The sequence below is a fragment of the Dendrobates tinctorius genome, unplaced genomic scaffold, assembly GCF_039654945.1.
Source record: "Dendrobates tinctorius isolate UK_male_01 unplaced genomic scaffold, ASM3965494v1 ptg000086l, whole genome shotgun sequence".
Lineage (NCBI taxonomy): Eukaryota > Metazoa > Chordata > Amphibia > Anura > Dendrobatidae > Dendrobates > Dendrobates tinctorius.
Window position 1 is genome coordinate 42511499 of NW_027361754.1, and position 13634 is coordinate 42525132.

Here is a 13634-nt window from a genome sequence, read left to right on the forward strand (position 1 = left end):
CAAACCATCTCGATTGGGTTCAGGTCTGGTGACTGTAGAGGCCAGGTCATCTGGCGTAGCACCCCATCACTCTCCTTCTTGGTCAAATAGCCCTTAAACAGCCTGGAGGTGTGTTTGGGTTCATTGTCCTGTTGAAAAATAAATCATGGTCCAACTAAACGCAAACCAGATGGAGTAGCATGCCACTGCAAGATGCTGTGGTAGCCATGCTGGCTCAGTATGCCTTCAATTTTGAATAAATCCCCAACAGTGTCACCAGCAAAGCACCTCCACACCATCACACCTCCTCCTCCATGCTTCACGGTGGGAACCAGGAATGTAGAGTCCATCCGTTCACCTTTTCTGCATCGCACAAAGACACGGTGGTTGGAACCAAAGATCTCAAATTTGGACTCATCAGACCAAAGCACAGATTTCCACTGGTCTAATGTCCATTCCTTGTGTTCTTTAGCCCAAACAAGTCTTTTCTGCTTGTTGCCTGTCCTTAGCAGTGGCTTCCTAGCAGCTATTTTACCATGAAGGCCTGCTGCACAAAGGCTCCTCTTAACAGTTGTTGTAGAGATGTGTCTGCTGCTAGAACTCTGTGTGGCATTGACCTGGTCGCTAATCTGAGCTGCTGTTAACCTGCAATTTCGGAGGCTGGTGACTCGGATGAACTTATCCTCTGCAGCAGAGGTGACTCTTGGTCTTCCATTCCTGGGGCGGTCCTCATGTGAGCCAGTTTCTTTGTAGCGCTTGATGGTTTTTGCCACTGCACTTGGGGACACTTTCAAACTTTTCCCAATTTTTCAGACTGACTGACCTTCATTTCTTAAAGTAATGATGGCCACTCGTTTTTCTTTACTTAGCTGCTTTTTTCTTGCCATAATACAAATTCTATCAGTCTATTCAGTAGGACTATCAGCTGTGCATCCACCAGACGTCTGCACAACACAACTGATGGTCCCAACCCCATTTATAAGGCAAGAAATCCCACTTATTATACCTGACAGGGCACACCTGTGAAGAGAAAACAATTTCCGGTGACTACCTCTTGAAGCTCATCAAGAGTGTGCAAAGCAGTAATCAAAGCAAAAGGTGGCTACTTTGAAGAACCTAGAATATAAGACATATTTTCAGTTGTTTCACACTTTTTTGCTAATTATATAATTCCACATGTGTTAATTCATAGTTTTGATGCCTTCAGAGTGAATCTACAATTTTCATAGTCATGAAAATAAAGAAAACTTTTTGAATGAGAAGGTGCGTCCAAACTTTCGGTCTGTACTGTATGTGTGTGTGTTTGTGTATGCAGGTATCATCCGATGGGACTACAAGTCCCATCAGGCTATGCCTGCTACATTGACAGTGATTGACACATTAGCTAGTGATGGGACAGTAGTAGTCCCATCATTCGGCTAATGTGTTGAATGTAAAAAAAAACCACATACATATATAGTTCATACTCACCATATTCTGCTAATCCCCGAAGCCCTCGATCTGCTGAAAAAAAAATTAAAATAATAAACAAACAATATATTCCCTGTGTCTGCTGTAATACAATTAATACGATTGTCCCATGACGAATACCCGTGGAGAGCTGTCACGTCAGCTGATGCGACTGCTTTCCAGGGGCTCCAGTGATACAATGACAGAGATAATCCTCGTCACCAGAGTTCACTTGTCACTTTGCGACACAATAGTATGAGAATTTCTGAACACTGTAGTGCTGTAAAGCGAGAGGCTTATCTCCAATGACACTGCAGGAGGGATATCTCCGGTCAGTGTGTCATCAGAGGCCTATAGAGAGGTCACATCTGCTGATGTGACAGCTCTATAGGAGAGATCGTCATGGGACAATAATTATTAATGGGATTACGTCGGAGAGGGAGTATATTGTTGGTTTGTTTTTTTAATTTTTTTACATGAGACAAGGGCTTAAAATGGATTTAGGCGTACAATAAAAATAATGAAAAAATGTCATGTTTTATTTCATTAAAATACTTTATTCTTATGTGTGTGTGTTTTTAACCCTTTATTACTATAAGATTAATAATGGATAGGTATCTTATTGACACCTCTACAATATTAACCGGGCTTAATGTTACCTTACAATCAAAGGTGACATTAATCCCTTTATTACCCCATATGCTACTATAGATATAGATAGGCCTATAGAGAGGTCACATCTGCTGACGTGACAGTTCTATAGGGGAGATCGTCGTGGGACAATTGTTATTAATGGGATTATGTCGGACAGGAAGTATATTGTTGGTTTGTTTTCTTAATTTTTTTTACATGAGACGAGGGCTTAAAATGGATTTAGGTGTACAATAAAAATAATGAAAAAATGTGTCATGTTTTATTTCATTAAAATACTTTATTCTTATGTGTGTGTTTTTAACCCTTTATTACTATAAGATTAATAATGGATAGGTATCTTATTGACGCCTCTCCACCGGGCTTAATGTTACCTTACAATCAAAGGTGACATTAACCCCTTTATTACCCCATATGCTACTATAGATATAGATATAGCTATAGATATATATATATATATCTATAGATATAGCTATCAATTTGTCTATCTATCTATCCCATATCTATCTATCGATCATCATCTATCTGTGTGTGTAATGGAGTGTGGGTTGGACAAATGTAAATGAGGAGGTTGGACCAGAAATAACATCACAAATCTTTTTTTTTTTTGTTAAATAACATGTCTTTATTTAGCTTACAAAAACGCATACAATCCGCATGAAAAAAATGCATGAAAATCCGCATAAAAAACGCACGGATTTTTACCTGCGGTTTCTGCCAAGAGGTGCAGATTCTGTGAAGAAAATTCTGCAGGCAAATCTGCATAGTGTGCACACACCCTAACTCTGCTCCAATTGCCTCTAAAGTTCTCACTCAGAAACTTGATATGCCACCTCTTCTGGGCATGACTTCCAAGCACTATGCACTTCTCCAGCTTGTTTGCAATTTTATTTCACACCACCAAACTCAGCTCTAGCTGGCAGTGCACTGGCATATCACAATTCACAGACTCATTCTTTCCACTAGGCACTTCTATGGGGGGCTTTTCTTGCTCACTCTCAAGGGAGGCAATACTTTGACTCTCTGCTAGACACTTTCCTTGCTTGCTGTCTTGCTGCTTTTCAGCTCCTTTCGGTTGTGGCTTCCTCCTTACCAACACAGGAAATTTGTGTGACTCTTAAAGCTTCCTCCCACCATGAGAATGTATAAAAGACTGACATTTGTTGCAAACCTTCCATCAGCGACTCGTAGAGTGATTCTGAACTGTGTATTGAGAGTCATGAAAATGGGTTTTACTTGGAGGATGGGTTTATTGATGGCACTGTGGTGTGTGATACTTATGGAAGGCATTGCTACAGTTGCTGCTGAGAAATGCCCTGAGGATTATTTTAGGGTGACCATGAACGGACGTTCATTATGCTGCCAGCCATGTGAGCAAAGTAAGTATCATCTAGATATGAAGATTTACATTGCCATAAATTGAATGCTATTTTGCTTCCATCTTACATGCCAATGTAAATTTTTACATGTATAATAGAATCGTATCTCACCAATGGGACCTGAATGAATCTTAAGAATAGTTTCCTGAAGCATACGGCTGTCAGTGGACAAGTGCCTGGAATTCCTACTCATTTGTATGGAAATTCTGACTCCACTTATAGCAATAAGTGAAGGAGACCCATTCTCAAGGAAAATCATAGAATCATAGAATGTTAGAAAGGACCTCAAGGGTCATCGTCTCATCGTGAAGACCAATGATGGTCTCATTGGTTGAATTTACTCTACTTGTTTTTACATATACAGTAGATATGCCACAAATGTATAAAATGAGAATAACCCTCTAAGTAAATTTGTGAAATACTTTAATTTTCCACAATTTTCAGTCTGTATTAGTTTATAGGTCAAGTAGCAATACACATGCCTTCACACCTGAATTCTCCACTGTGTCTATAGATCTTATACCAGACGCTTAGTAGTAATCTTATAAAAGAAAAACTTACTGAGCCATGGTGTTATTGAAGCTCATTTAAAATAAATTATCCATTTCCAGTGGCAATTTCTAGAAACATGAATAATGTTCTGGTTGAAGCTTTACTTGTTATGAAGCACACACACATTAGATTAAAGTTGAACCAAATGGTCGATTATGACCTTATCGAGTGGTTTGATTGTTCATTTCGACAGACAACCGAACAATGAACACTGGTCGATAATGCTGGGGATTTTTTTTGCAGATGCTCAGTACTAGTTCTATCATCAGATGGAAAAAATCCAACATTGACCAATGTAATCTGTGATGCATTTTGGGTCATTGATGGGCGATCGATCATCGGCCCATTTTTATCTTCTATGTATGGGATCTTTCAGAATGTGTTTATATACTACCTGCACCTTAGAAATCTTATACATATGTACCAAATGTAAAGTTTTGCAAAACATCAAGTTTTGTGTAACCAGTTCCAAATCTGACCATTTACCCCCTGGGTTCCTAACAGGAATATTTTTTTCATACATGTAGTTTAAAAACCTATATATTTTTCTCTCTTTTGGACATTTAGATAATTTTTGCGTCCTTTTTCGTGATTCACATGGATTCATTTTTATGTTGCTGATGTAGTCTCATTTTTTTGCTGATATCAGTAGGAAAGTGATGAAAATAAGTGTCTGCTTTCCTTTTTTTTTTTTTCTCCACAAATAACAATTAAAATACATTTAAAAATTAGTTCCTCTCTCTGTAAAAATTATTTTTATATATCAGGATGGGGCTTGTAACAGTGATTTGGATTGACAGTGGCATTTTCATTTATTATTTTAATTTATTTTTCCCTTGCATTTTTTACATTTTTTAATTAATTTTATTTTTCATTGCACCCCACATAAGGTGATACAAGACCTTTAACCTGGGGAGGAGGTGATTTACATTTTTTTTCATCTTATTTCTCATGTAACTGGGGCTGGTATATTACCCCAGTTGCAGGGGAAATGCAGCTTGCTGTCTGCCTAATAGAACTGTCTTCGTCACTTATGACCCAGCAGCTCCTGCTCCCTCCCTATATACAGTGATCACATGACTGGTATGCAAATAGGATGAAGGGTAATCCATGCTTCTCATTATGGCATACACAGTGCTTGTTCAATGCTGCATTTACAGCAGTTGAGAAGGCACAGAAGGTAATAAACCATCTCTGTCTTCTCTATGGGGAATTTGGCTGTCTTGGACAACCGGACCCCTACTCCCACAGCTATATGTGAAACTACGCTACTATGTAGTGACATTTTAGAACACCATTGCAAAATAACTCCTGGAAAGAAAAAATCAATATTTTCATGTGTATTGCTGATTTTAAATATACATAAAAATGTATATTATGGTTACTCTTTAGGCATTTCAGGGGCCAAAGGGCCACCTTTTGCTATCCATAAGCCAGGGGCGTAACTACCAGGTTCGCAGCGGTCGCCACTGCGACTGGGCCAGGGGGGAGTAAGGGGTCTGGCAGGTCAGACCATGATATTTCCCAACCGTCCCGATTCTCGTGGGATAGTCCCCCCCTGCAGCCCTCACTTAGCCGCCACGCCCCCCCATGCACCCCATCCTCGCCCTTGCAGATAGCCTGCAATGAAGTCCTTTTCTGTGCACACAGGACCTGTGATGAGGTCACAGGAGGGGAGGAGTCAAGAGTCACATGGTCAGGGGCCTCATTGTCTGCAGGACTCTGCTGTACTGGTTGTCATGATGCTGGATGAGGTAAAGTTTCTGTGTGGGGTCAGGAGGGGTTTACAGGGTGCATGTAGCAGAGCTGTGTGTGTATGAGGTGTACAGAGCAGAGCCGTGTGTGTATGGGGTGTGCAGAGCGGAGCTGTGTGTGTACGAGGTTTACGGAGGGGAGCCGTGTGGGTACGAGGTGTATGGAGCAGAGCCGTGTGGGTACGAGTTGTATGGAGCAGAGCCGTGTGTGTACGAGGTGTACGGTTTAGAGCTGTGTGGCTACGAGGTGTATGGAGCAGAGCCGCGTGGGTACAAGGTGTACGGAGCAGAGCCGCGTGAGTACGAGGTGTACGGAGCAGAGCCGCATGTGTATGAGGTGTACAGAGTAGAGCCACGTGTGCACGAGATGTACAATGTGTGCGGAGTGGAGCCGCGTGTGTACGAGGTGTATGGAGCAGAGCCGCATGTGTACGAGGTGTGCGGAGCAGAGCCGCGTATGTACAAGGTGTACGGAGCAGAGCCACGTGTGTACGAGGTGTACAACGTGTACGGAGCAGAGCCGTGTATGTACGAGGTGTACGGAGCAGAGCCGCGTATGTAAGAGGTTTACGGAGCAGAGCTGCGTATGTACGAGGTGTACAAGGTGTGCAAGGTGTACGGAGCAAAGCTGTGTGTGCAGGAGGTGTACAGAGCGGAGCTGCGTGTGCACGAGGTGGACGGAGCGGAGCTGTGTGTGCACGAGGTGGACGGAGCGGAGCAGCTTATGTATGAGGTGTACAAGGTGTGTGGAGCCGCGTGTGTACGAGGTGTATGGAGCAGAGCTGCGTGTGTACGAGGTGGACGGAGTGGAGCCGCGTGTGTATGAGGTGGACCAAGCGGAGCCGTGTGTGTACGAGATGTACGGAGCGGAGATGTGAGTGTATTTTGGCATGGGGGGCCCCATTTGAAAGTTCGCACTGGGACCCATAACTTTGTAGTTACGCCATCAGCTCTATTATATTGAGGTCCATAGTTATATTCCTGCATATATGATGTACTGAGCATTGTATGAGCCTAGGTAATATCCACATTATTGCGGTAATCTACATTATATACATAAACCATTGACCTCATTACTTTGTGGTAAACCACTAGGAAATAATGCGCTTTATAAAGAGGACTGTAAAATGCGAAAACTTCTACTTTTTATTGTATACATTTTTATAACTTTCTAGAGGTTTTCAGGGGACTTTGCTGCCACGTCAATCACTTCCAGCTGATTGTGGTTCAGTCCCAAGTCTATCTGTTTACCTCGAATCATGCGCAGAGATTCTAAGCTTGATGGTCTGTAATTCAGAATTAGTGGGTGGGGAATTTTCTTACCAGTCTATGTGTTAGGGCAGAAAAAGTACGGCTAGCCATAGATGTAAAATGACCTTTTAGAAAAAAAATCACCAGTGTCTGATTCACCCAACAACATGGACAATTGAAACAAGTGTTGGACTGTAAAAGCGTAACTGGTCTGATCTATTTTATTGGAGTACATCCAACCTCCACAGTAGCACTGTCATCACACATTCCTGGACATTCAAGAGCAGCTATATTTTCTATTATGTGTCCTCGTTTGATGCCTCCGAACCACCGGACTCCAGCTGGAGAAGGAGGAGCATTTTCAACATACTGTATGTAACCTGACATTTCTGTCAATAGGATATGAAATTCAGGACATGGACCCCAACGTTCTATACTGATTTTTGCTACATATGACGATTATTTTACCATTTTGCTAGTATACATCAAATGGATTGTTGTATTAGTTTTATATGTTTTCATGCTCTGAACACAGGCTTCTGTATGTCAACTTCCAACAACCTAATTGAATAAACAAAGGAAGATAATTGATCCAGTAACAGAGGTTCATGTGCATGATATTCTTCATTACAGTCTACAGGTGATGCAGAAACAGTCAATCCCAAAAGGGATTACCCAACTTTAAAAAGTGTTATTGGGACTTTGCTTATCTTTATCTATAGATCTAAGAACGTACTGACTGGTTGTTGATAACTATCTGCCTGTGTTTCTCGGTGACGATCTCTGCCGGATCAGAACCATCGCTGACCACTTTTGCCAGCAATTTTGCATCTTCCTGTGATGTCACATCTGACAAAGAATCTCCCACCTAGATGGGTTGTGTGCGACGCAATATGTGAAACAGTAGAGCCGAGTGAAGGCTGCTGCATTGACCACTGAGGTCACACCAGATGGGTGGTGAGCAAGTGAAGGAACAAAAAAGTGGAGTCAAAACAACTCCAAAATGTATTGCATGTGCCCATGAATAAACTTGTTATATTCTCAAGATTCGTGATACCTTTGACAGCGCCCGGGATATACAACTTCACTCTTTTTTTTTTTCATCCATGAAGTCACATCAATAAAGAATCTTCTTTTCTTCTGCTCTGTTCACAGGGCGTCACTGCAGATGTCTCCATTGCCTAAGCGTGGAGAGCCAGCTGTCAATCAGCATGACATCAGCAGTGACGCTCCATCCAGAGCAGAGCGTAAGACCAAGAGCTACTCTGTGAGGTCATACGAAGCCTCATAATCTGATGGATAATCCCTTTAATAAACAGGGAAGGAGTACACAAATAGACTAAAATAGCCAAAGACTCGATGGTCACCTTCCTAAATGTTTGTTCACTGTACCTCGTCTGTTGTTTCTTAACTCTAAACTACACTAATATCCTAGCATGTAGGTGCAGGCACAATGCACATTTTTACGTATTTTACGCTACTATGTATTGGAGTTTGATTTGTTGACATATTGGCCATCGATTTTTTTTTCATTTTAAAAAGTGGCTCATGGTCATCTAATAATAAAAGAAAAAATTATACTCACCTACCAGAACTCCGCTGTCCTTCGGCACGGCTGGGTGTGCCCCCTGGTCTCCTAGCTCCCTCTTCAAGTAAGGTACATCCAGTGATGGCTACAGTGGAGAGCCAGAGGAGAAAAGAAAACAGATGGACAACTTCTCTAAGTGGGGACTAAAAATTTGTCTATAATACAAAAAATAACCCCAAAAATTCTATTCAACTATTTCTTCTTAACGATATTGTTTCCGGAGAAACTGTGTCAGCCATGAAAGCCACCACTATGGATGGCAAAGATTTTGTTATCCAACTTTAGATGCCCGAACAGCAAATCTGTCTAGCACTGTAGAAATTAAATCTATGTATTTTTATTTGCAGGTGAAGAATCCCTTGCTTGTCGAAATTCAGACCATCTATTAGAAGAGTGTCGCTGCAATCAAGGCTTTGGCTGTAATTCTAAAAGTTGCAATTCATGTGTAAAGTTGCCAGACTGTAAAAAGAAATCTCAGCTCAGGAGATCGGGTAATGTTTCTTCCCTTAGACTTTTAGAATAGTGAAAACAGAAAATAATAGCTATTATAGTTTCTATAGAGGTGGCCACCAGACTTCTCTAAATGGTTGAGGGCTGGGTTGAGGGGCAGGCAGAGTAAGGGGCACGATTTATCGATTGCCGACACTCGTGCCGTCAATTCTCATCAAATTCTCTTACTTGCAGAATTGGCGCAAACTGAATCTCCAATAATTCAGATCCAAATTACAATACAAATTGTAGGGGAAATTTGTGGCCAATGCAATCAATTAGTTAATAATAGAAGGATTCTCTATCCAAGACATATAAGAAATTTTGTAATATACCTCAGCAGAAAATGATGCTTCTTTCTCAATTTTTGAGTCATTTCCACTTTTCTTCCCTCATTTCTAAACTCATTATTTATTCTTAAAGACTGTTAAAATCCTCGATGTTCAAAACTAGTCTGTCAGCTCAGAGTAGATGGATGAGATTACAGTTGATTGTAGAAGTCTCTGGATAGAAAAGGTGGAGAGAGGAGCAGAAAGATGCACAGACATATACCAATGGTGCTGCAGCTTTCTAATAAATGTTTATCTCCCTCTGGTGCTGGATTCACAGCTACACTGCTCAGTATGGTGTCTGTATAATGTATTCCATGCTACTTCTGCTTCTGAACATGTGATGGATAGAGGCTGGAGGGCAATAATCTCTGCTCTCTGTAAGACATTATAATCTCTACCTATTAGCTCAGAGACAACTGAATATTAGAGCCTGTGGAGAGGGAAAACTGGTGAAAATGCAGGAAACAAGTTGTATAAAAACAGAATTAATGTCATTCTTTATGTACACACGTGACAGCTTATTTAGAAAAGTCACCTAAAACATCAGTTTTCCCTTTTCCCCAATATGTGATGTCCTTGTACATCACATGTTGGGTGCAGGTTTATAGTGAGTCTTATAAAAGTAGAGCCCACACCAAACAGCCGGCCTCTTCCTGTAAGAGTTGCCACACCTTCCTTAAATAATGCAATAAAAAGTGTTCAAAACAGCAAATGCCCACCAAAATGGTATTAATAAAAACATCAGCTCCCTATGCAAAAATGCAAACATTCACATACTTATATTAACAGAAAAATAAAAAATAGTTATGTGTCTTTGAAAATGAAGACACAAATTAATTGTTTTGGTTTTCACAAATTTCCAACTTTTCTTTTTCACTTAAAAAATAAATAAACTTTACAAGTTCAGTATCAATGTAATTATAATGACCTGTAGAGTTATTTTGCCAGCACAATGGATGTCGTAAAAACAAAATCCGAAAACAGTGGTGGAATTTTGCTTTATTTTTCACCGTTTCACCCCGCTTGGATTTGTTTCTATTTTCTGATGCATTATATGAATGGCATTATTCCGAAGTACAACTGTGGAAACAAACCCTCATACATATATTTTGTCACAAAATATGTTAAAAAAAAACAGCTATGGCTCTTAGAGGAAGGGAATAATAAAAAAAGAGCGTGAAAATGAAAAATCCCCCAGTCATGATGGAGTAAAATGTTTTTCTTATCATATGTTGGTAGGGTCTTATTCTAGCATCTGAGAAGTTTAGTACAGTTCCATGCTTGACTATGGAAATTGTGCCTCATCTCTTGAAAAAAAGATGAGACAAATTTAAGCCTAAAGGGGTTTTCCCACAAACAAACTTCATTTTAATCAATAGATCTTGGATTAGTAATAAGTTCCACAATTTGATGTGTTAAAACAAAATGTTCCTGTGCAGAGATAATCTTATAAATGTGCCCCTGCTGTGTACTGTGTAATGGCTGTGTCTGACTGTGCAGGAACATGGTCTGATCATACCACAGCTCCTGGGCAGGGGAGGAAGCAAAAGAGTATAAAGACAGAGCAGCACGGGATCACGGCTGATTCTTTCTGTGTGGTAAAACTTGTTTTTAAACTGGCAAGGAAATGTTTTATCTCACAAAAAGAATTAGCTGCTATACCAGACTGTAATGACTTTATGCTCTCATTTGTTTCCTCCCCTGGCCAGGAGCTGTGGTGTGCCGACCATGAACTGGAGCAGCTCTGCATTGCAAGACACAGTCATTATACAGTACACAGCAGGGGCACATTTATAAGATTATCTCAGCACAGAACATTATTTTTCAACACGTCCAGTTGTGAAATTGAATATGATTCTAGGATGTATTGATTAAAATGTTGCTTGATCATGGATGATTTGAACCTAAGACTCCAGTGCTGCAAGACTGCAGCACTAACCACTGAGCCACTGTGCTGTACCTGTGTGTATAAATGTGTGCCATGTATGTGTGTGTATAAGTGTGTGCCGTGTACATGTATGTACAGTGTGAAAAAAAATATTTAGTCTCCCACTTAAAAAGATGAGAGAGGCCTGTAATTGACATCATAGGTAGACCACAACTATGAGAGTCAAAATAAGAAAACAAGTCCAGAAAATCACCTTGTCTGATTTGGCAAGATTTATTTTTCAAATTATGGTGGAAAAGAAGTATTTGGTCACTAACAAAAGTTCATCTCGATATTTTGTTATATATCATTTATTGGCAATGACCGAGGTCAAACGTTTTCTGTAAGTCTTCACAAGGTTGGCACACACTGTTGGTGGTATGTTGGCCCATTCCTCCATGCAGATCTCCTCTAGAGCAGTGAAGTTTTGGGCCTGTCGCTGGGCAACACGGACTTTCTAATCCCTCCAAAGGTTTTCTATGGGGTTGAGATCTGGAGACTGGCTAGGCCACTCCAGGACCTTCAAATGCTTCTTACAAATCACTCCTTCGTTGCCCTGGCGGTGTGCTTGGGATCATTATCATGCTGAAAGAACCATACACGTTTCATCTTCAATGCTCTTGCTGATAGAAGGAAGTTTGCACTCAAAATATCACGATACATCACCCCATTCATTCTTTCATGTACACGGATCAGTTGTCCTGGTCCCTTTGCAGAGAAACAGCCCCAAAGCATGATGTTGCCACCACCGTGCATCACAGTAGCTATGGTGTTATTTGGATGCAACTCAGTATTCTGTCTCCTCCAAACACGATGAGTTTTGTTTCTACCAAACAGTTCTATTTTGGTTTCATCAGACCATATGACATTCTCCCAATACTCTTCAGACAGGCCCAAACATGTACTGGCTTAAGCAGGGGGGGCACGTCTGGCGCTGCAGGATCTGAGTCCCTGGTGGTGTAGTGTGTTACTGATGGTAGCCTTTGTTATGATGGTCCCAGCTCTATGCAGGTCATTCACCAGGTACCCCTGTGTGGTTCTGGGATTTTTGCTCACCGTTCTTGTGATCATTTTGACCCCACGGGGTGAGATCTTACGTGGAGCCTCAGACTGAGGGAGATTATCAGTGGTCTTGTATGTCTTCCATTTTCTTATTATTGCTCCCACAGTTGATTTCATCACACCAAGCTGCTTGCCTATTGCAGATTCAGTCTTCCCCGCCGGGTGCAGGGCTACAATTTTGTTTCTGGTGTTCTTCAACAGCTCTTTGATCTTCACCATAGTGGAGTTTGGAGTCAGACTGTTTGAGGTTGTGGACAGGTGTCTTTTATACTGATAACAAGTTCAAACAGGTGTCATTACTACAAGTAATGAGTGGAGGACAGAGGAGCCTCTAAAAGAAGAAGCTACAGGTCTGTGAGAGCCAGAAATCTTGAATGTTTTTGGGTGACCAAATACTTATTTTCCACCATAATTTGCAAAATAAATCAGATTAGAAAAAGTGATTTTCTGGATTTGTTTTCTCATTTTGACATTCAAAGATGTGTTCTACCTATGATGTCAATTGCAGGCCTCTCTCATCTTTTTAAGTGGGAGAACTTGCACAATTGGTGGCTGACTAAATACTTTTTTTCCCCACAGTACAATTCCATTATGTGCATGGGGTAAATGAATCTTAATTAAGACTCATCATGTCTATTCATTTCTAGAGAAGGAGAGCACAGTGTATGAGTATTATTGTGAAGAGAATTCGCCTAGGACACCTTTTAATGAAAAAAATGGAATTTACAAGCCTGGAGAAGAGTGAGTGAATATCATAAGTTCTGGTCACCATATTTTGAATATGGAACGTGTAAGATTATTTCCAAGTTTGGTAAAGGGATTGTCTGGGATTTTGAGGAAGTTGCTTTAGAGCATCAAAATAACTCCATCTGGCAATGCTCCTGCTCTGGCGGTCCCTGCCACTTCTGCATGATGACAACATGTCCATCATTCATGTGATTACTGCAGCTAATCACTGACCTTAGAGATGATGCACATTCATTCTGACGTCAGTGAGTGGCTCAGTAGTCCCATGAATGATGAAGGTAGTATCATCGCTGCAGAATCAATGAGTGCCACCAGAGCTGTGATGAATATTTTTTTATTCCATTTGCTGTTCTCAGGGAATTTAAAAATAAAAAATCCAGACTATCCCTTTAACCATACGGTGATTTTCTCAGCGCCTTTTGGAATCAGATGCTTCTGATTTATTAAGAGGTATATGCCTCTTAATGAATTAGG

General features: G+C 40.8%; 1 protein-coding gene across 1 annotated transcript in view; it reads left to right on the forward strand.

Moving 5' to 3' along the window:
- The first annotated feature begins 3079 nt into the window (after positions 1-3079).
- Positions 3080-13634, forward strand: part of TNFRSF18 (TNF receptor superfamily member 18) — a 36731-nt gene continuing 26176 nt past the window's right edge. The window contains exons 1-3 of the mRNA XM_073585314.1: positions 3080-3458; positions 8951-9094; positions 13061-13154. Of these exons, the coding sequence (XP_073441415.1) occupies positions 3215-3458; positions 8951-9094; positions 13061-13154 (482 nt within the window). The 5' untranslated portion in view covers positions 3080-3214. The remainder of the gene's footprint in view (positions 3459-8950; positions 9095-13060; positions 13155-13634) is intronic.